Below are 23333 nucleotides of genomic sequence, written 5' to 3'. Positions count from 1 at the left end.
AAGAGCTTGGGAAAGTACAATTCAGCAATAACAAGAGACAATCCCTGCCTACAACGAGCTCACAGTCTAGAAGAGGGGAGAAGGATACGTTGAATGGAGACGGTTAAGCGCTTAGTACAGTGCTCTGCACACGATAAGCACTCAATAAATACGAATGAATAAATATTTTGAAGCAGCATGACCTAGTGCCTGGAAAGAGCATGGAAAATGTCAGAGCCCATGTGAGATAATAATAATAATAATAATAATAATGATGGTACTTAAGTACTTTCTATATGCCAGATACTGCACTAAGCGCTGATCCCAGTTCTGCCACTTGTCTACTGTGTGTCCTTGGGCAAGTCGCTTCTCTCCTCTGTGCCTCAGTTCTCTCATCTGCAAAATAGAGATTCAACTTGATCTGGGGGATAGAGAATGGACCGGGGAGTCAGAAGGACCTGAGTTCTAATCCTGTCTCTGCCGCTTGTCTGCTGTGTGACCTTGGGCAAGTCTTTTCACTTCGTTTGGCTTCAGTTACCTCATCTGGAACGTGGGGATTAGGACTGTGAGTCCCATATGGGACAGGGATTGGGTCCAACCTGATTACCTTGTGTCTACTCCAGCGCTTAGAACGATGCTTAACAAGTGCTTAACGTAGCGTGGCTCAATGGAAAGAGTCCGGGCTTGGGAGTCAGAGGTCATGGGTTCGAATCCCAGCTCTACCACTTGTCAGCTGTGTGACTGTGGACAAGTCACTCAACTTCTCTGTGCCTCAGTTACCTCATCTGGAAAATGGGGATGAAGACTGTGAGGCCCATGTGGACCAACCTGATGACCTTGTATCTACCCCAGCGCTTAGAACAGTGCTCTGCACATAGTAAGCGCTTAGAAAATACCAGCATTATTATCATTATCAATACCTATCGTCCCTCTTATTAAGACAGCGAGGCACATAAGGGACCCAATGAGCTTGTACTTACCCCAGCACTTAGAACAATTCTTGGTACATAATAAGCACTTAAAAAATACCACAATCATTATCTTCTAAGGCATTTTAGTTCCCCTCTCCGGGTCGCACCTGGAGAGTTTCCAGTCCTCTTCCAGTCTCGACTATGGGAGAGAGAGTCAAGCCAAGGCCTGTCCATTCCAGTCCTAGCTTGGCCAGTGGCTAGAGAGTGGCAGGCCATCGGCTACAAGCCAAAACTCCCCCGTGCCGGGCAGCGGCGGGCCGGGAGAGAGTCCAAGGCAGAGATTCAAGTTGACTGCGCGGAAGGAGGCGATGGTAAACCACTTCCATATTTTTTCCAAAGAAAACTCTCTGGATCCACCACCGGAACGATTGCAGATGAACAGCGGGGCATTCTGGGAGTGATGTGTCCATGGCTTCACTAGGGTTTGGAGATGACTCGAAAGCATAGGGCAATAATAATAATAATAACAATAATGATGGCGTTTGTTAAGCGCTTGCTATGTGCGAACCACTGTTCTAAGTGCTGGGGAGGATACAAGGTCATCAGGTTGTCCCATGTCGGGCTCACAGTCTTAATCCCCATTTTGCAGATGAGGTAACTGAGGCACAGAGAAGCTAAGTGACTTGCCCAAAGTCATACAGTGGACAAACGGCGGAGGCAGGATTCAAACCCATGACCTCTGACTCCCCAGCCCGTGCTCTTTCCACTGAGCTACGCTGGGCTAGGAAGACAAGCAAGGCATTTAGCCAGAAGTATTTTCCGATCACGGAGAAGATCCAACATTTCATCAAACATCACTAGAGTGACAACTCATCACTAGAGCATAAGCTCTCTGAGGACAGGGGAGTATTTTTGAACTTTCCAGAAGCCTAGCATAGTGTCTATTACTGGGCAATCAAGAAATAAATGTGGTATCTGTAAAGGGCTTACTATTTTTCGAGCGCTATTCTAAGCGGGAAAAGGTACAAGGTAATCAGATCTGTAGAGTCCCTGTCCTGCATGTGGGCTGACAGTCTAAGTAGAAGGGGGAACAGATATTGAATTCCCATTCTACAGATGAGGTAACCGGGGCACAGAAAAGTGAATCGACTAGCCCAAGGTCACCCACCGGGCTCCTGATGGAGTCAGGATTAGAACCCGGGTCTTCTGCCTCTCAGGCCCGGGGACTTTCCATTAGGCTGCACCGCTACGACTCTTCCTACAGGCAATTACAACTATTATTACTCCTTTGCATTCTCTCTCTAACTGCTTAGAAAGCAGAGATTCCAATCCAGACACAAACTTTTTTTTGTCCTGGGCTGTTTCCAATCTCCACTGTGCTGACTCAAAGAGGAGGAGAGTTCATGGGGAGGGCAGAGCAGATGAAAAGTTAAGATGGAAGCATCTTTCCTGAAGACACTGTAAATTCCAAAGAGACGTGTCCCCGCTTTTAAAATAAAACCGAGGGAAAGCACAAAGGAAAATGACTCATGCCTCTCTTTTCTCCAGCTTGCTCATCTCTTTTTTGCAAGTTTTGTCCTCAGTCAGTCAATCTTTTTCGCTGAGCACTTGCTGTGGGCAGATCAGCGTGGCTCAGTGGAAAGAGCCCGGGCTTGGGAGTCGGAGGTCATGGGTTCTAATTCCAACTCCGCCACTTGTCAGCTGTATGACTTTGTGCAAGTCACTTCACTTCTCTGGGCCTCAGTTCCCTCATCTGTAAAATGGAGATTAAGACTGTGAGCCCCACATGGGACAACCTGATTACCTTGTATCTTCCCCAGTGCTTAGAACAGTGCTTGGCACCTAGAAAGCGCTTAACAAATACCATCATTATCATTATTTATCACTGTACTAAGTGTCTGAGAGAGTCCAATATAATACAGTTGGTAGACACGTTCCCTGTCCACAACATGCTCGTGGTCTAGAGGCGGAGACAAACGTTAATATGAATTCATTCATTCATTCATTCATTCATTCAATCGTATTTATTGAGAGCTTGTTGGGTGTAGAGCACTGTACTAAGCGCTTGGGAAGTACAATTCGGTAACAGATAGAGACAATCCCTACCCACCAATGGGCTCACAATATCTCCCCCAGTCCATCAATCCATCAGTGGTATTTTTAAGTGCTTACTGTGTTCAGAGTATTCCTTCATTCTTTCAAATGTCTTTCTTGAGCACTTACTGAGTGCAGAACACTGAACTAAGCGCTTGGAAAGTACAATACAGCAATGAAGGGCGACAATTCCTGCCCACAACGAGTACCATACCATTCGAGTAGGAAAGTACAGTTTAACAGAATTGGTGGATATGCTCCTTGCCCACAAAGAGCTTAGGGTTTAGAGGGGAAGACAGACACTGATATGAATTAATTCATCACAGATATATGCCCAAGTGTGGCAGGGAGAATGCTTGAAAATCCTCTTCTGACTCTCCTGTCGAAGTCCACAAAGTGCCGTGGGGTCATTCTTTGTTTGGTTTCCCCAAAATCTCCTCCGAGTCACTGGGAGTAGTTTGTATGTCTCAGATTTAAATCCTTGGTTCGGCAGAAAATTCAGGGAAGATTTCCCCTGACTCTTTTTCGCCTGAGCTGGGTGGTTCTAAAGGTTCTCAATATAAATCGCAGAATGAAGGTTTTTAGGCAAGCTGATCTCCTTATCTTTCCACCCAACCCCGTCCTCCTGCTGACTTTCTCATCACTGCAGACGGCACCACCATTCCACCCTTTGTTGTCTCAAAAGCTGTAACACAGGAGTTATCCTTGACTCCTCTCTCTCACTCAACCCACCTATCCAATCAATCAATAAATCCTATCGATTCAACCTTTATGACATTGGTAAAATCTGCCCTTTCCTCTGCAACCCTGTTAATCCAATCACTTATCTTACCCTGCCTTGATTACCATCTCAGCATCCTCACTGACCTCCCTGCCTCCTGTCTCCAGTCCATACTTCACTCTGCTGCCGGATCATTTTTCTACAGAAACGTTCGGACCGTGTTTTCCCGTTCCTCAAAACCTCCAGTGGTTGCCCATCCACCTTGGTGTCAAACGGAAACTCCTCACGATCGGCTTTGAAGCCCTCAATCCTCTTGCCCCTTCCCACCTCACCTCTCTGCTCTCCTACTCTAACCCAGCCCACACATTTTGCCCCTCTAATGCCAACCTTCTCCCTGTACCTCCACCTCATCTAACTCGCAGCCCGTCTCTCACCTCATCCTGCCTCTGGCCTGGAACTCCTTCGCCCTTCCTATCTGACAAATCACTTTCCCCTCCTTCGAAGCCACATCTCCAAGAGGCTTTCCCTAACTAAGCCTTCGTTTCCTCTCTTTTCCCACGCTCTTCTGTCTCGCCCTGACTTGTTCCCTTTATTTACCTCCCTCCCTCAGCTCCACAGCACTTGAGTCTATATCTGTCATTTATTTATATATTTCAAGATCTGCCTCCCTCTCTAGACTGTCCATTCCTCCAGAAACTCCAGTGGTTGCCCATCCACCTCTGCAGCCGACAAAAACTCCTCACCGTCGGCTTTAAAGGCGTCCACCGTCTTGACCTCTCCTGCCTCACCTTGCTACCACACCTTGCTACTCTCCTGCTAGAACCCAGCCTGCACATTCCGCTCTTCTAATGCCGACCTTCTCACTGGGCCTCCATCTCGTCTATCTCGTCTCCTACCCCTGGCCCACATCCTGCCTATAGCCTGGAACTCCCTCCTTCCCCAAATCCTCCCAGGAACAACTATTCCCCGCAACTTCAAAGCCTTATTGAAGGCCCACCTCCTCCAAGAGGCCTTCCCAGACTAAGCTCTCCTTTCCTCTTCTCCCACTCCCTTCTGCATCACCCTGACTTGCTCCCTTTACTCTTCCTTCCTCCCAGCCCCTCACCACTTATATCCATCGCTGTCATTTATTTAGATTAATGTCTATCACCCCATCTCTAGACTGTCAGCTCATCGTGGGCAGGGAACGTGTCTGTTATAAGAAGCAGCACGGCATAGTGGATAGAGCCTGGGCCTGGGAGTCAGAATGTCATGGGTTTGGATCCCAGCTCCGCTACTTGTCTGCTGTGGGACCTTGGGCAAATCATTTCCCTTCTCCGAGCCTCAGTTACCTCATCTGTAAATCGGAATTGAGACTGTGAGCCCAAAGTGGCACAGGGACTATGTGCAACCCAATTTGCTTTATCCATCTAGAGCTTAGTTTTTTTGGCTGGCACATAGCTGAACAAATACCAGAATTATTATGATTCGGATTATTGTTCTACTGTACTCTCCCAAACGCTCAGTACAGTGCTCTCCACATAATAAGCGTTCAATCAATATTATTGAATGAATGAATGATTGAGTGATTCATTCATTCAACAGTATTGAGTGAACGCTTACTATGTGGAGAGCACTGTACTAAGCGCTTGGAATGTATAGATCGATAACAGATAGAGACAGTCCCTGCCCTTTGACGGGCTTACAGTTTAATCACGCTGGAAGTAGCGTGGCTCGGTGGAAAGAGCCTGGGCTTCGGAGTCAGAGGTCATGGGTTTGAATCCCGGCTCTGCTACCCGTCAGCTGTGTGACTGTGGGTAAGTCGCTTCACTTCTCTGGGCCTCAGTTCCCTCATCTGTAAAATGGGGATTAACTGTGAGCCTCACGTGGGACGACCTGATTACCCTGTATCTCCCCAGCTCTTAGAACAGTGCTCTGCGCATAGTAAGCGCTTAACAAATATCAACATTAATTAATTAATTAATCGGGGGAGATGGACAGACAAGAACAATAACATCCACCCCTCCTTCATATAGTTTTGCATATAGTAAGCACTTAAAATAACACTGATAGATTGATTCTCTACACACGGTAGGCATTCAATAAATAGCCTTGATGGATAATGATAATAATTATGGTATTTGTTAAGTTCTTACTATGTGCCAGGCACTGTACTAAGCCTGGGGTGAATGCAAGCAACTCAGTTTGGATCCAGTCCCTGTCCCATATGGGGCTCGCAGTTTCAATAACCATTTACAGATGAGATAACTGAGGCACAGAGAAGTGAAGTGAATTGCCCCAGTTCACACAGTGGACTGGGAGCGGAGCCGGGATTAGAACCCATGACCTTCTGACTCCCAGGACTGTGTTCTAGCTACTAGGCCATGCGGCTTCTGAATGGATGGATTGATTGATTGCTCTGCGCGCAGTAAGCACTCAGTGAGTAGCCTTGATGGACGGACTGAGTGCTCTGCACAGAGTAAGCGCACAAAGGATAGCCCTGCTGGTGGGAGGAAGAGTGGCTCTGTGGCAAGAAGCCGATGCCGTAGACCATCTGTCCATCTGTCCCACGGCATAGCCTAGCGGCTAGAGCCCGGGCCTGAGAGTCAGAAGATCATGGGTTCTAATCCTGGCTCCATGACTCCTCTGCTGTGTGACCTCGGGAAAATCACTTCACTTCTCTGGGCCTCAGTTCCCTCATCTGTCAAATGGGGATCGAGACTGTGTGTCCCGCAGGGGACAGGGACCGTGTTCGACCCGCGTTGCTTGTATCCGCCCCAGCACTCCGTACGACTCCTGGGACATAATAATGATGGTATTTGTTAGGTGCTCACTATGTGCCAAGCACTGATCTAGGCGCTAGGGTAAAAACAAGGTAATCGGCATGTCCCACGTGGGGCTCACCGTCTTCATCCCCATGTTACAGATGAGGTGAGGCCCGGAGAAGTTAAGAGGCCCGGAGAAGTTAAGTGACTTGCCCAAAGTCAGCCTAAGTGGCGGAGCTGGGATTAGAACCCAAGACCTCTAATTCCCGAGTCGGGACTCTTGCCACTAAGCGGTTAACAAATGCCACCGTCATCATCATAATAATAATTCTGCCGTAAGGTCCGATCCCTGACCCCGGGAGACGAGGCGCCGGGGAGGAAGGCGAGGGTCCCCGGGGTGGAGGGAGGTCCGGCCCCGAGCGTCCGGCTGTCTGGGAACGCCCAACCAGCTGCCGTGGGAGGGACGGAGAGGAGAGGTCAGTCCAGCCCCCGGCCTGGCACCGCTAAAATAGCCGCCGCTGCTCCTCGGACCTCATCGGTCCCCCCGGTTGCATCTCTGTGTGTGTCTGTGTGTGCGAGAGAGAGACTTCACTCGCTCTCCCCACCGGCATCGCCGCAGGACCCAGGAGTCCCCATCCTCCCTCCAGGATGAGCCACGTTAAGCTGGCCGTCCTGGGAAGGCCCGGGGCCGGCAAGACCGGTGAGTCCTCCGACCGACCGCGGAGACCCCCGCTCCGGGGATTGCCGGGCCTGCGACCATTTGGGAAGGGCCTATTATGCGGCAGGCACTGTACTAAGCGCTGGGATGGATACAAGGTGATTGGGATGGACACCGTCCCTGTCCCACCTGGGCCTCTCATCTCCATCCCCATTTTGCAGAGGAGGGAACCGAGGCACAGAGAAGTGAAGGGACTCAACCAAGGTCACGCAGCAGACAAGGGTTAGAGCTGGGATGAGAAACCGGGTCCTTATGACTCCCGGGTCTGGCTTCTATCCACTAGGCCAGGCTGCTTTTATCAATAATGATAATATTAATAATAATAGTGACGATGGTATTTGTTAAGCACTCGCTATGTGACGGTCGCTGGAATGAATGAATGAATGTTGGTATTTGTTAAGCGCTTACTATGCGCAGAGCACTGTTCTAAGCGCTGGGGTAGGCACAGGGGAATCAGGTTGTCCCACGTGGGGTTCACGGTCTTCATCCTCATTTTACAGATGAGGTGACTGAGGCCCAGAGAAGTTAAGTGACTTGCCCACAGTCACCCAGCTGCCAAGTGGCAGAGCCGGGATTAGAACCCATGACCTCTGACTCCCAAGCCTGGGCTCTTTCCACCGAGCCACACTGCTTCTCTAACTAAGCACTGGACTAAGCACTGGGGTGGATACAAGCCAATCGGGTTGGACACAGTCGCTGTCAAACGTGGGGCTCGCAGTCTCCATCCTCATTTTCCAGATGAGATCACTGAGGCGCAGAGGAATGAAGTGAGTTGCCCAAGGTTACACAGCAGACAGATGGCCGAACTGGATTAGAACCCACAACCTTCTGACTCCCAGGCCCGGCCTCTATCGGCTGTACCGTGCTGCTTCCTAGCATTCTTCCCCAGATGTGGAAAAGATCCTGGGCTTCAGAGTCAGAGGTCATGGGTTCGACTCTCAGCTCTGCCACTTGTCAGCTGTGTGACTGTGGGCAAGTCACTTCACTTCTCTGTGCCTCGGTTACCTCATCTGGAAAATGGGGATTAACCGTGAGCCTCACGTGGGACGACCTGATGACCCTGTATCTACCCCAGTGCTTAGAACAGTGTTCTGCACATAGTAAGCGCCTTACAAATACCAACATTATCATTATTATTATTATTACAGGGCCTTTGACAAGAGCTTGGAGAACCAGGTCGGCCTTCCATGGGGGCCAAATGCACGGGACTAGGATTCAGGGGACCTGGGTTCTAATCCCAGCTCCACCCCCTACCTGCTGTGTGGCCTTGGCCAAGTCCCTTAACTTCTCTGGGCCCATTTCCTCATCTGCAAAATGGGTTTTCTCACCACCTGAGACTGAGTCCCACGTGGAATAGGGGTTGGGTTCTACCAGCTCTAGACTGGAAGCTCGTTGAGGGAAAGGAATGTTCATTCATTCATTCATTCATTCAGTAGTATTTATTGAGCGCTTACTATGTGCAGAGCACTGGACTAAGCGCTTGCAATGAACAAGTCGGCAACAGATAGAGACGGTCCCTGCCGTTTGACGGGCGCACGGTCTAATCGGGGGAGAACGATGGCGATAAATAGAGTCGAGGGGAAGAACATCTCGTAAAAACAATGGCGACTAAATAGAATCGAGGCGATGTGCATCTCATTAACAAAATAAATAGGGTGATGAAAATATATACGGTCGAGAGGACGGGTACGGTGCCGAGGGGATGGGAAGGGAGAGGGGGAGGAGCGGAGGGAGATGGGGGGAAAAGAGGGTTAAGCTGCAGAGAGGTGAAGGGGGGGCGGTAGAGGGAGTAGGGGGAGAAGGGGAGCTCAGTGTGGGAAGGCCTCTCGGAGGAGGTGAATTGTAAGTAGGGTTTTGAAGAGGGAAGAGAATTAGTTTGGCCGAGGTGAGGAGGGAGGGCGTTCCGGGACCACGGGAGGGCGCGGCCCGGGGGTCGACGGCGGGACGGGCGAGACCGAGGGACGGCGAGGAGGTGGGCGGCGGAGGAGCGGAGGGTGCGGGGTGGGCGGTAGAAAGAGAGAAGGGAGGAGAGGTAGGAAGGGGCGAGGTGATGGAGAGCCTCGAAGCCTAGAGTGAGGAGTTTTTGTTTGGAGCGGAGGTCGATAGGCAACCACTGGAGGTGTTTAAGAAGGGGAGTGACAGGCCCAGATCGTTTCTGCGGGAAGATGAGCCGGGCGGCGGAGTGAAGAATAGACCGGAGCGGGAAGAGATGGGAGGAAAGGAGATCGGAGAGAAGGCCGACACGGTAATCTAGCCGGGATATTACGAGAGCCCGTAGCAGTAAGGTAGCCGTTTGGGTGGAGAGGAAAGGGCGGATCTTGGCGATACAGTAAAGGTGAGACCGGCAGGTCTCGGTGATGGATAGGATGTGTGGGGTGAACGAGAGGGACGAGTCAAAGACGACACTGAGATCGTGGGTCCGAGAGACGGGAAGGACGGTCGTGCCATCCACGGTGATAGGGAAGTCAGGGAGAGGACCGGGTTCGGGAGGGAAGATGAGGAGCTCAGTCTCGCTCACGTTGAGTTTTAGGCGGCGGGCCGACATCCAGGTGGAGACGTCCCGGAGGCGGGAGGAGATGCGAGCCCGAAGGGAGGGGGAGAGGACGGGGACAGGAGAGATCCGCGTGTCATCTGCGTAGAGATGTCCATTAAATTGCTACATTGTCCTCTCCCAAGTGCTTAGAACACTGCTCTGCTCATGGGAGGCATTCAATAAATACCACTGTCGGGTTGCTTGATTGTAAGTACTTGACAAATGCAATAATCATAACGATGAAAGAAATAAAGGGAAGTGGATGCGTATGATTGGGTAGCTTCAGCTTCCAAAGACTAGCTTAAACACCCGTGACAGGGTTCTAATCCTGACTCGGCCACTGGTCAGCTGTGTGACCTTGGACAAGTCACTTCTCTAGGCCTCAGTTCCCTCATCTGCAAAATGGGGATTGAGACAGTGAGCCTCACGTGGGACAACCTGATGACCCCGTATCTGCCCCAGCGCTTAGAACAGTGCTCTGCACGTAGTAAGCGCTTAACAAATACCAACATTATCATTATTTGCTTGCATCCACCCCAGTGCTTACTACAGTGCCTGGCGCATGATAAGCTCTTAATAACTACCATTAGCATTATTCTCTGTGCCTCTGTTACCTCGTCAGGTAAAATGGGGATAGAGAGCGTGAGCCCCATAAGTGCTCAGTAAATACTTTTGAACGAATGACAGGGATTGGGTCCAACCTTATTGGCTTGATTCCACTCCGGTGCTTATTAGAGTGTGTGGCACATAGTAAGCGCTTAACAAATACCAGAACTGTCTGAATGTCTGTCTGTGTTTCACAGCCCTCACGGTGCGCTTCCTGACCCAGAGATTCATTGGCGAATACTCCTCCAACATCGGTAAGCTTCCCCCACGCCGGACCACGCCCTCTCCCCCCATCTCCCACCTCCCCTCCGTCGGCTCCGCGCTCACTATGTGCTGAGCGCTGGACTGAGGGCTGGCCCGGGTGCCGGGTGCCGGCGAGCTCCCCGTGGGACAACCCGAATACCTCGTAATAATAATGTTGGTATTTGTTGAGCGCTTACTATGTGCAGAGGAGCACTGTTCTAAGCGCTGGGGGAGATACTGGGTCATCAGGTTGTCCCACGGGAGGCTCACAGTTAATCCCCCATTTACAGATGAGGTAACTGAGGCCCAGAGAAGTGAAGTGACTTGCCCACAGTCACACAGCTGACAGGTGGCAGAGCTGGGATTCGAACTCATGACCTCTGACTCCCAAGCCCAGGCTCCTTGCACTGACCCATGCTGCTTCTCGTATTTACCCTTCTGTTTAGAACAGTGCTTGGCACGTAGTAAGAGCTCAACAAACACCATCGTTATTATCATTAGTAGTACCCGGTAATCTCACCGTCTCCGTTCTACACGGGGCTCAGGGTATTAAGGGAGTGCTTAGTACAGTTCCTGACACATATCAAGCGCTTAACAAATACCGCACTTCTTATTAAGGGGATGGACAACAGGTTTTAAGTCCCCATTTTACAGATGAGGGCACTGAGGCCCAGAGAAGTTAAGTGACTTGCCCAAGGTCACACGGCAGAGAAGTGGCAGAGGTGGGATTAGAACCACCGTCCCTCGGTCTCGCCCATCCCGCCGTCGACCCCCGGGTCGCGTCCTCCCGCGGTCCCGGAACGCCCTCCCTCCTCACCTCCGCCAAACTCATTCTCTTCCCCTCTTCGAAACCCTACTTAAAACTCACCTCCTCCGAGAGGCCTTCCCAGACCGAGCTCCTCTTCCCCCTCTACTCCCTCCGCCATCCCCCCTTTACCTCTCCGCAGCTTAAGCCTCATTTTCCCCTTTTCCCTCTGCTCCTCCACCTCTCCCTTCCCATCCCCACGGCACCGTACTCGTCCGCTCGACTGTATATATTTTCGTTACCCTATTAATTTTGTTAATGAATTGTACATCGCCTCGATTCTATTTAGTTGCCATCGGTTTTTACGAGAAGTTCTTCCCCTCGACGCTGTTTAGTGCCATCGTTCTCGTCTGTCCGTCTCCCCCGATCAGACCGTAAGCCCGTCAAACGGCAGGGACCGTCTCTATCTGTTGCCGACTTGTTCATCCCAAGCGCTTAGTACAGTGCTCTGCACATAGTAAGCGCTCAATAAATACTATTGAATGAATGAATGAACCCACATCCTCTGACTCCCAAACTAGGGCTCTTTCCACTAAAGCCATGCTGCTTCTCTCGGCGCAGCGCCTGCTACATAGTAAGTGCTTAACAAATATATCCCGGCTCTGCCACTTGTCAGCTGTGTGACTGTGGGCAAGTCACTTCACTTCTCTGCGCCTCAGTGACCTCATCTGTAAAATGAGGATTAAGACTGCGAGCCCCCCGTGGGACAACCTGATGACCCTGTATCTCCTCCAGCGCTTAGAACGGTGCTCTGCACATGGTAAGCGCTTAACAAATACCAACATTATTATTATTCATTATCATTATTAAGAACAGAGAGGAAACTTACTCTTCCTTCCCCTCCCGATACATTTCCCTTCTCACCACAGCGCTTATATCCATATCCATCATTTCCTTATTTCTCTTCACGTCGCTCTCCCCGCTAGACTTGAAGCTCTCTGTGGGCAGGGAATGTGTTTTTCTTATCGTTATACTGTCCTCTCCCAAGCGCTTAGTACAGTCCAGTGCTTAGCGCATTGCCCAGCGCCCGGTCCAGTGCCTGGCACATAGTAAGCGCTTCCCAAATACCATAATGATGATTTTTCCTTATGGGAGGAATTTTCCTGCTCTTTCTCCCGCTGTTCCTCTGGCTGAGGCTTTTCCTTCATGGCTGGACGGATCTTCGTCGGGACTCAGCCAGGGTAGGGGGAGAGGGCCGGACCTTGCGTGTGTGTGGGTGTGGGCGAGTGATTGTGTGGGGGTCTGTGTGGATAATAATGGGGTATTTGTTAAGCGCTTACTATGTGCAGAGCACTGTTCTAAGCGCTGGGATAGACACAGGGGAATCAGACTGTCCCACGTGAGGCTCACAGTCTTAATCCCCATTTTACAGATGAGGTAACTGAGGTACAGAGAAGTTAAGTGACTTAATAATAATGTTGGTATTTGTTAAGCGCTTACTATGTGCAGAGCACTGTTCTAAGCGCTGGGGGAGATACAGGGAAATCAGGTTAATAATAATAATAATGTTGGCATTTGTTAAGCGCTTACTATGTGCCGATCACTGTTCTAAGCGCTGGGGTAGACATAGGGGAATCAGGTTGTCCCACGTGGGGCTCACAGTCTTAATCCCCATTTTACAGATGAGGTAACTGAGGCCCAGAGAAGTGAAGTGACTCGCCCACAGTCACACCGCTGACAAGTGGCCGAGCCGGGATTCGAACCCATGACCGCGGACTCCAAAGCCCGTGCTCTTTCCACTGAGCCGCGCTGCTTCTCCGTGTCTGAGCTGACACTGGACCTGTTGGGTCGAGAAATTCATTCATTCGATAGTATTTATTGAGCGCTTACTATGTGCAGAGCACTGTACTAAGCGCTTGGAATGGACAAATCGGTAACAGATAGAGACGGTCCTTGCCTTTTGACGGGGTTTACGGTCTAATCGGGGGAGACGGACAGACGAGAACGACGGCAATGAATAGAATCAAATTAGAGGATGGGCCTTGAGTATGGGAGTGTGTGTGTGAGTGCTTTTGTTTGTCTGTGACAGCTGAGACGGGGCCTTGAGAGCGTTTGTTCATTCATTCAATCGGACTTATTGAGCGCTTACTAGGTGCAGAACACTGTACTAAGCCCTTGGAAAGTACAATTCAGCAACAAAGGGAGACCATCCCTGCCCACAACAGGTTCACAGTCTAGAACGGGGGAGACAGACAGAAAAACAAGTCAACAGGCATCCATAGCATCAATAGAAATAGAATTATACAAATATGCACATCATTAATGAATAGAATAATAATAATAATGTTGGTATTTGTTAAGCGCTCACTATGTGCCGGGCACTGTTCTAAGCGCTGGGGTAGACTCGGGGGAATCAGGTTGTCCCACGGGGGGCTCACGGTCTTAATCCCCATGAGACACCGAGAAGCGACTTGCCCGAAGTCACCCAGCTGACAAGTGGCCGGGCCGGGATTCGGACCCACGACCTCGGACTCCAAAGCCCGTGCTCTTTCCACTGAGCCACGCTGCTTCTGTGTAGAATAATAAATATGTACAAATATACGCAAGTGCTGCGGGGCGGGGCGGGGGGGGGGGGTAGAGCAGAGGGAGGGAATTAAGGCGATGGGGAGGGGAGGAGGAGCAGAGGAAAAGGGGGGCTCAGTCGGGGAAGGCCTCCTGGAGGAGGTGAGCTCCCAGTAAGGCTTCAAAGCGGGGGAGAGAGCCAGTTTGGTTGATGAGTTAGTTTGGCAGAAGTTCTTTCTCTGTCTTCCCAGAATCCGTGTACAGCAAGAACTTGTGTCTAGACGGGCAGCAGCTCCAGCTGGAGATTTATGATGCCGGATCCCAGGTCAGTACCCTAAATCCACCCCCCCCTCCAGAGTGGAACCTCCTCGTCCGCTATATTAGACTCTCCCAGCCACTCAGTACGGTGCTCCGCCCGCAGCAAGCGCTCAATAAGTAATAACTGTGGTATTTCTTAAGAGCTGACTATGTGCCGTGGACCGTACTAAGCGCCGGGGTGTTTAGAAGCAAATCAGGTGGGACACAGTCCCTGTCCCAAGTGAGGCTCACCGTCTCGATCCTTATTTCCGGATGAGGTCACTGAGGCCCAGGGAAGTGAATGATAAAAACAATTAGGGTATTTGTTCATTCATTCATTCGATCGTATTTACTGAGCGCTTACTGTGTGCAGAGCACCGGACTGAGCACTTGGAATGTACAATTCGGCCACAGATAGAGACGATCCCTACCCAACGACGGGCTCGCAGTCTAAAAGGGAGAGCCAGACTACGAAACAAAACAAGTAGACAGGCATCCCGCCCCCAGTTAGACTGAGCGCCCGTCAATGGGCAGGGACCGTCTCTATTTGTGACCGATTTGTACATTCCAAGCGTTTAGTACAGTGCTCTGCACATAGTAAGCGCTCAATAAATACTATTGAACAAATGAATAGCATCAAAATAAATAGAATTATAGATATATACGCAGAATTACACAGAATTTTAGGTCTATATTGGTTAAGCCCTTACTTTGTGCCCAGCACTGTTCTAAGCGCTGGGGTAGATACAAGGTAATCAGGTTGTCCCACCTGGGGCTCACAGTCTTCATCCCCATTTGACAGATTAGGGAACTGAGGCCCAGAGAAGTGAAGCAAGCATTTAGTACAGTGCTCTGCACACAGTAAGCTCTCAATAAATACAATTGAATAAATGGAAGTGACTTGCCCAAGGTCACACAGCAGACAAGTGGCCGAGCCAGGATTAGAACTCAGGTCCTTCCGACTCCCGGGTCACACTCTATCCACTGGCCAATTACATCTATTTCCTCCCTCCTTGTTTTTTTTTTTGTTTTTTAAGGTATTTGTTAATCACTTACTATGTGCCAAGCACTGTTTTAAGCGCTCATATGGAATCAAGGTAATGAGGTTGGACACATTTCGTGTCCCACATGGAATTTACTGTCTTCATTCCCATTTTACAGATTAGGCAACTGAGGCACAGAGAAGTGAAGTGACTTTTTTTATGGGATTTGTTCAGCGCTTACTCTGTGGCAAGTGATGGGTTAGTTACAAGATCAGCAAGTTGCACACACTTCATGTCTCTCAAGATTATCATTATCTTCATCATCACCATCAATAGTAATTATTAAGCGCTTACTTCCTGTAGAGCACTGTATTAAGCGCTTGGGAGAGCACAGTACCCCAGTGAAGGTAGGCACGTTCCCTGTCCACACCTGAAAAATGGTGATTAAATATGTGTTTTCTCTCCTCCTTAGACTGTGAGCCCCATGTGGGACAGGGACTGAATCCGTCTTAATGAACTTGTACCTAATCCAGCGTTTAGAACAGTGTTCGACACGTAGTAAGCGCTTCATAAATACCATCAAAAACATCAAAAACCAAAGGCACGCACACGAAAAAAGCTTACATGCTAGAGTGGGAAATAAACATTCATTACAGATAGGGAAAATGTCAGAGCATGGCACAGTGCTCTGCACCCGATAAATGCTCAATAAATTCGATTAGATGAATGAACATACAGATGCGATGCGGGGTGGAGTGAAGAGTAAGTGCTTAAAGCAGCGTGGCTCAGTGGAAAGAGCACGGGCTTTGGAGTCAGAGGTCAAGGGTTCGAATCCCGGCTCTGCCACTTGGCAGCTGTGTGACTGTGGGCAAGTCGCTTCACTTCTCGGTGCCTCAGTGACCTCATCTGGAAAATGGGGATTAACCGTGAGCCTCACATGGGACAACCTGATGACCTTGTATCTACCCCAGCGCTTAGAACAGGGCTCGGCACAGAGTAAGCGCTTAACAAATACCAACATTATGATTATTAAAGATGCTGCAGAAGGGAAGGCAAATTTGAAAAATGAGGACTCTTGTTGGGGAAGTTCTCTCGGATCGGATGTGGTTTTAAGATGGTTTTGAAGGCGAGGAGAGCGATAATAATAATGTCGGCATTTGTTAAGCGCTTACTCTGTGCAGAGCACTGTTCTAAGCGCTGAGGTAGACACAGGGGAATCAGGTTGTCCCACGTGGGCCTCACAGTCTTAGTCCCCATTTTACAGATGAGGGAACTGAGGCCCAGAGAAGTGAAGTGACTCGCCCACAGTCACACAGCTGACAAGCGGCAGAGCTGCGATTCGAACTCATGACCTCTGACTCCAAAGCCCGCGCTCTTTCCACTGAGCCACGCTGCGATGGTCTGTGGATGTGAAGGGGGAGGGAGTTCGAGGCCGGAGGGAGGACGTGATCCGGGGTGGGTGATGAGATGGACAAAATGGAGGCCAGGGAGAAGGTTGGCATTAGAGGAGCGAAGTGGGCCGTCTGGGTCGGAGTCGGAGAGGAGTGAGGTGAGGTAGGAGGCGGCAAGGGGATGGACGGCTTTAAAGCCGAGGGTGAGGAGTTTCTGTTTGTCGTGGAGGTGGATGGGCAACTGCTGGAGGTTTTTGAGGAAAGGGGAGATGAGAACTGAACATTCTTTTAGGAAAAGGATCCGGGCAGCAGAGTGAAGTATGGACTGGAGAGGGGAGAGGCAGGAGGACGGGAGGTCGGCGAGGACGCTCGAGCAGCTGCAGAGGTGGTAGATTAGTGCTCGGCTCGGGTGGTGGCAATTTGGCCCGCGTAGCAGGTGCAGATTCTGGAGATGTGAAGATCCAGCGCTTACTACAGTGCCTGGCACTAAGTGAGCGCTTAACAAATACCATCGTTATTAATGATAATTAATTTTATTTTTTTTAATGGTTTTTGTTAAGCACTTACTATGTGCCAAGCTCTGTGGTTGTCCCGTGTGCCTCTCTGTCTTCATCCCCATCTTGCAGATGAGGTAACTGAGGCACAGAGAAGTGAAGTGACTTGCCCAAAGTCATACACAACCTCTGACTCCCAGGCCCGTGCTCTTTCCACTAAGCTACGTTGATTCTCATTATGCTTCCTAATATAATATTAGTAATAATAATAATAGCAATGTCAATTGTTAAGTGCTATGTGCCAGGCACTGTACTAAGCGCCGGGGTGGTTACAAGCAAATCGAGTTATAGTCCCTGTCCCATGTGGGGTTCACAGTCTCAATCCCCATTTTGCAGATGAGGGAATTGAGGCCCAGAGAAGTGAAGTGACTTCCCCAAGGTCTTATACCTGACAAGTATTATTATTATTATTATCATCATAGAAACCATAAGCTTTATTTAGTGACAGACGGAGATGAGTTGAGGATGATGCCAAAGTTATGGATTTGGGAGACAGGGAGGATGGTGGTGTTGTCCACAGCGACGGGAAAGTCATGGGGAGGACATGGCTTTGGGTGGAAAGATGAGGAATCTTCTTTTAGACATTTAACATTGGAGGTGTCAGCGGGTCATCCAAGTGGAGATGTCCCGAACGCAAGTGGAAATGCGAGACTGCAGACAGGGAGAGAGATCAGGGCTGGAGATGGAGATTTGGGAATCATCCGCATAGAGGTGTAGTCGAAGCTGTGTGAGCGAACGGGTTCCCCAAGGGAGTGAGTGTAGATGGAGGAGAGAAGGGGACCCAGAACTGAACCTTGAGGGACCCCCACCGTGAGGGGCAGAGGAGGAGCCCGCCGAGGACACTGAGAATGAGCGGCCAGAGAAGTAAGAGGAGAACCAGGAGAGGACAGCGTCAGTGATGGCAAGATTAAATGCCTCCTCTAGAGTGTGAGCTTGCTGTGGGCAGGGAACATGTCTACCCACCCATTTAGAAGAGGGCTAACACACAGTAAGTGTGAAATAATAATAATAATAATAATACTGGTCCTTGTTAGCACTTTCTACGTGCCAAGCACTATTCTAAACAATGGTAGAGATACAAGGTAATCAGGTTGTCCCACATGGGGCTCACGGTCTTAATCCCCATTTTACAGAGGACACAGAGAAGTGAAAAGACTTGCCCCAAGTCACAGAGCCGGGATTAGAACCTACGATCTCTGACTCCCGAGCCCGGGCTCTTGTCACTGAGCCACGCTCATATATACGTATCTTGGATCGATTGATCGATGAGCTTTCCAGGAGAAGGGGGTGGTCCACAGTGCCAAAGGCCTCTGAAAGGTGGAGGGGGATGATGATGGAGTCGAAGCCGATGGATTTGGGAAGAAGGAGATGATCGGTCACCTTAGAGTGGGCAGATTCCTTGGAGTGACGGATGGAAGCCAGAGGGCAGGATGTCAGGGAGAGGATTGGAGAAGAGGATGTGGAAGAAGCTCGTGTAGACAACTCGCCCGAGGAGTTGGAAAGGCACAGAATAATAATAATAATGGCATTTGTTAAGCGCTTACTATGTGCCGAGCACTGTTCTAAGAGCTGGGGTAGATAAAAGGTAATCAGGTTGTTCCACGTGGGGCTGGGGTCAATGGAAATGGTGTACGAATATGGCTAGTGTTTTAGTAATGATAATTATAATGTTGGTATCTGTTAAGAGCTTACTATGTGCCGAGCACTGTTCTAAGAGCGGGGGTAGATAAAAGGTAATCAGGTTGTTCCACGTAGGGCTCCCGGTCTTCATCCCCATTTTCAGATGAGGTAACTGAGGCACAGAGAAGTTAAGTGGCTTGCCCGAGGTCACACGGCCGACAAGCAGTGGAGCCGGGATTAGAACCCAAGACCTCTGATTCCCAAGCCCGAGCTCTTTCCACTAAACCACGCCGCTTCCGACGACTGTGGTCTCTGGGCTTTGCTAGAGAAGCAGCACGGCCTAGTGGATAGAGCCCAGGCCTGGGAATCAGAAGGACCTGGGTTCTAATGTCCCCTTCACCACTCATCTGCTGTGTGACCTTGGGCAGGTCACTTCTCTGTATCTCAGTTCCTCTCATCTGTAAAATTGAGATTAAGATTATGAACGCCTTCTAGGACAGGGACCGTGTCCCAACCGATTTGCCCGTAGCCAACGCAGCACTCGTACAGAGTCTGGCACGTAGTGAAAACTAAACAAATACCACAGTTGTTTTTATATAATTATTAATGTTGTTATTATTGTTATTATTATTTGGGACAGGGACTGTGTCCAACCCAATTTGCTTGTATCCAACCCAGTGCTCGGTTCAGTGCCTGGCACGTAGTGAGCGCTTGACAAAAAACAAAATTATTATTATTATCATGTAGAACGAGGACTGTGTCCCACCCGATTTGCTTGCATCCACCCCAGACCTCAGTACAGTGCCTGGAGCAGAGTAAGTGCTGAGCAAATACCACAAGTATTATTATTATTATTATATTTAAAACTCTGTGGGATAGGGACTATGTCCAACCCAATTAGCCTAAATAATAATAATAATAATAATGGTATTTGTTAACCACTTATTATGTATCTAGCACTGTTCTAAGCACTAGGGTAGATACAAGGTATTCAGGTTGCCCCACATGTCTTAATACCCATTTTACAGATGAGGGAACTGAGGCACAGAGAAGTGAAGTGACTTGCCCACAGTCACACAGCTAAGTAGCAGAATTGGATTAGAATCCATAACCTCTGGCTCCCAAGCCTGTAATCTTTCCACTAAGCCATGCTGCGCCTAATACATAATAAGCGCTTAAAGAATGTCACAGATATTCTTCTAATTACTACGATTTGTTCTCTGAACCATTTCTTCCCTTACAGCTCCAGAGAGGGAAGTTGCCCCTGGCCAACGAGCACCTCTGGGCGGACGGCTTCATCGTCGTGTATGACATCAGCGACAAATCATCGTTTGCCTTTGCCAAGGCTCTCCTCTACCGGATCCGAGACTCTCATGGAGGCCATTGCAGGAGGTGAGGGGATCTGGCTTTTTTATTTTTCTTGTTTTTTTTATGGCATCTGTTAGGCGCTTACTAAATACCAGGCACTGTACTAAACCCTGAGGTTTAGCTAATCAGCAACTAGCTAACAAGCTAACAAGCTAATCAGCTAATCGGGTTAGCCTGTCCCATGTGGGGCTGTCCCATGTGGGGCTCAGAGTCTTAATCCCCATTTTCCAGATGAGGCAACTAAGGAACAGAGAAAAATAATAATAATAATAACTGTGGTATTTTTTCAGCACTTATTGGGAGTGCCAGGGATTGTACTAAGCAGTGGATTCAAGCAAATCGGGTTGGACTCAGTCCCTGTCCCACAAGGGCTCCCAGTTTTAATCCCCATTTTCCAAATGAGGGAACTGAGGGACAGAGAAGTGAAGTGACTCGCCCCAGGTCACACAGCAGATGAGCGGTGGATCCAGAATTTGAACCCAGGTCCTTCTGACTCCCAAGCCTGTGCTCTAGCCACCGGGCCGTGCTGCTTCTCGTGGCTTAGTGGAAAGAGAACAGGCTTGGGAGTCAGAGGTCAAGGGTTCTAATCCCAGCTCTGCCACTTATCAGCTGGGTGACTTTGGGCAAGTCACTTTGTTTCTCAGGGCCTCAGTTACCTCATCTGTAAAACGGGGATTAAGGCCGGCAGCCCCACGTGGGACGAGCTGATGACCTTGCATCTACTCCAGTGCTTAGACCAGCGGTTGGCACATATTAAGCGCTTAACAAATACCATCATTATTATTTATTATTATTCCCCACCTCGCTTCCCTCCCCGGGAAGAGACACCGTTGAGCCCAGCAGCAGCAGCAGAATTCAGGCTTCCAGATGATCCTACAATTTAGGCTCTCTGTGGCTACTGGCCTTTCAAATGACATGATTCCCTGTCAGATGAAAGGGACAAGTCACGATTGTTCTTGGCCTCAGTTTCCTTATCTGGAATTGGGAATTCATTGCGTAGTCTCCCCTCGCCTAAGCCCGGCAACCTCGTAGGGGACAGGGACCGTGTCCGACCCGATGCCCTTGTATCTACCAATCAGTCAATCTTATTTATCGAAGGCTTACTGGGGAGAGTATAATATAACAAAGTCGGTAGACACATCATTCCCTGCCCACAGTGAGCTTAAACTCAGAGGGTGAATCAGACCCTTAATAATTATGGTACTTATTAAGCGCTTACTATGTGCCAAGCACTGTTCTGAGCACGGGGCTAGATAAAAGTTGATCAGGTTGGACACAGTCCCTTTCCCACATGGGACTCAGAGTCTTCATCCCCATTTTACAGATAATAATAATAACTGTGGTATTTGTTAAGCGCTTACTATGTGCCAAGCACTGTTCCAAGCACTGGGGTAGATACAAGCTAATCAGGTTGACCCACGTGGGGCTCACAGTCTTCATCCCCATTTTACAGAGATATTAAGTGACTGGCCCAAGGTCACACAGCAGACATGTTCCGGAGCCATGGTTAGAACCCAAGTCCTCTGACTCCCAGACCCCGGCTCTATCCACTAAGCCATGCTACTCCTCCAAATAAGTATCTACCCCAATCAATCGATGTTATTTATTGAGTACTGACTGAGAGTAGAGTACTCTATTCGGTGCTGGGAAGAGTATTCATCCATCCATCCATCCATCCATCCATCCATCCATCCATCCATCCATCCATCCATTATTCATTCATTCATTCGCATTTATTGAGCCCTTACTATGTGCAAAGCACTGTACTAAGTGCTTGGAATGTGCAATTCGGCCACAGATAGAGACAATCCCTGCCCAGTGACGGGTTTACACTCTAATCGGTGGAGACAGACGGACAGAAACCACATAATCACGATAAATAGAGTCAAGGGGATGGACACCTCATTGACAAAATAAATAGGGCAATAAAAATATACACAAATGAGCACAGTGCTGAGGGAAGCGGAAGGGAGGGAGGAGGAGCTGCGGGAAAGGGGGCATAGCTGAGGAGGATGCTTAGGTTGGTTGAGGTGAAGATTGGTGTTTTTGTATTTCAGGGCTGTGGAGACAACGGTGCACTTAGTGGGCAACAAGCAGGACCTGTGCCACGCCAGGGCGGTGGACCGAGAGGAAGGCCGGAAGCTGGCGCGGGACACCAGGTGTCAGTTCTGCGAGCTGTCGGCCGCGGACCAGGCCCAGGAGGTCCAGCTCCTCTTCACCAAGGTCATCAGGGACGTCCTCGCCACCTGCAAGGGCCGGGACAAGCGGAGGCCCAGCGGCTCCAAGTCCGTGGCCAAACTCATCAACAACGTCTTCGGGAAGAGGAGGAAGTCCGTGTAGACGGCGGGCGACTGCATCCGGCCCATTCCGTGGCGTTCCGAACGCTTTTGACTACAGTGAGGGTCCCCCGGTATCCTGACTTTTTCTTTTTTTCTGGAATTTCTTAAGCGCTTACTATGAGCCAGGCGCGTACTAGGGAAGCAGCATGGCCTAGTGGATAGAACACGGGTCTGGGAGTTAGAAGGTCGTGCGTTCTAATCGCGCCTCTGCCACTCGTCTGCTTTGTGACCATGGACTAGTCACTTCTCTGTTTCCTCATCTGAAAAATGGGGATTAAGACTGTGAGCCCTGTGTGGGACAGGGACAGGGTCCAACCCAATTATCTGGTATCTACCCCAGTGCTAAGAAGAGTGCCTGGCACATAGTGAGCACTTAAAAATATTATTATTATTATTATTTTTTGTCTATGCTGTCTCTCTGTCTCATAGCAACTCCATGGACATCTCTTCCAGAAGGCCCCACTCTCCACCTGCAATAGTTCTGGTAGTGGATCCACAGGGTTTTCTTGGGAAAAATCCAGAAATCATTTACCATTGTCTGCTTCCGTGCGATAAAGGTGAGTCTCCATCTGGACTCTCTCCCAGGCCGCCGCTGCCCAGCACGGGGGAGTTTTGACTTGTAGCCGACGGCCTGCCGCTCGCTAGCCACTGGCCAAGCTAGGAATGGAATGGACAGGGCTCTGCTTCGCTCTCCCTCCCGTAGCCGAGACTGGGAGAGGACTGGAAACTGTCCAGATACCATCCTAAGTAGGGAGTAGCGATCATCCCGGCTCCGCCACTCGTCAGCTGTGTGACTGTGGGCAGATCACTTAACTTCTCTGTGCCTCATCGGTCAAATGGGGATTAACTGTGAGCCTCATGCGGGACAACCTGATTACCTTGTATCTCCCCCAGCGCTCAGAACGGTGCTCTGCACATAGTAAGC

General features: G+C 49.7%; 1 protein-coding gene across 1 annotated transcript; it reads left to right on the top strand.

Annotated features, from left to right (window-relative positions):
* The first annotated feature begins 6990 nt into the window (after positions 1-6990).
* On the top strand, positions 6991-22557 carry RERGL (RERG like). Its single transcript, XM_029058253.2, has 5 exons — positions 6991-7149; positions 10504-10560; positions 14108-14181; positions 19945-20093; positions 22127-22557. The coding sequence occupies exons 1-5, from the start codon at positions 7098-7100 to the stop codon at positions 22407-22409; spliced, it is 615 nt and encodes a 204-aa protein (XP_028914086.1). The 5' UTR covers positions 6991-7097; the 3' UTR covers positions 22410-22557.
* The last annotated feature ends 776 nt before the right edge of the window (positions 22558-23333 follow it).

This window comes from Ornithorhynchus anatinus, chromosome 2 (genome assembly GCF_004115215.2).
Source record: "Ornithorhynchus anatinus isolate Pmale09 chromosome 2, mOrnAna1.pri.v4, whole genome shotgun sequence".
NCBI lineage: Eukaryota > Metazoa > Chordata > Mammalia > Monotremata > Ornithorhynchidae > Ornithorhynchus > Ornithorhynchus anatinus.
Note: the sequence above shows the minus strand (reverse complement) of the source record. Positions and strands in the feature narration are given on the sequence as shown.

Bases quoted from the DNA above. Each gene is read 5' to 3' on its own strand.
- RERGL (XM_029058253.2), top strand. From the start codon at position 7,098: ATGAGCCACGTTAAGCTGGCCGTCCTGGGAAGGCCCGGGGCCGGCAAG. The intron at 10,561-14,107 runs GTAAGCTTCCCC...CTGTCTTCCCAG, and splicing joins CGAATACTCCTCCAACATCG to AATCCGTGTACAGCAAGAAC. The intron at 14,182-19,944 runs GTCAGTACCCTA...CTTCCCTTACAG, and splicing joins TTTATGATGCCGGATCCCAG to CTCCAGAGAGGGAAGTTGCC.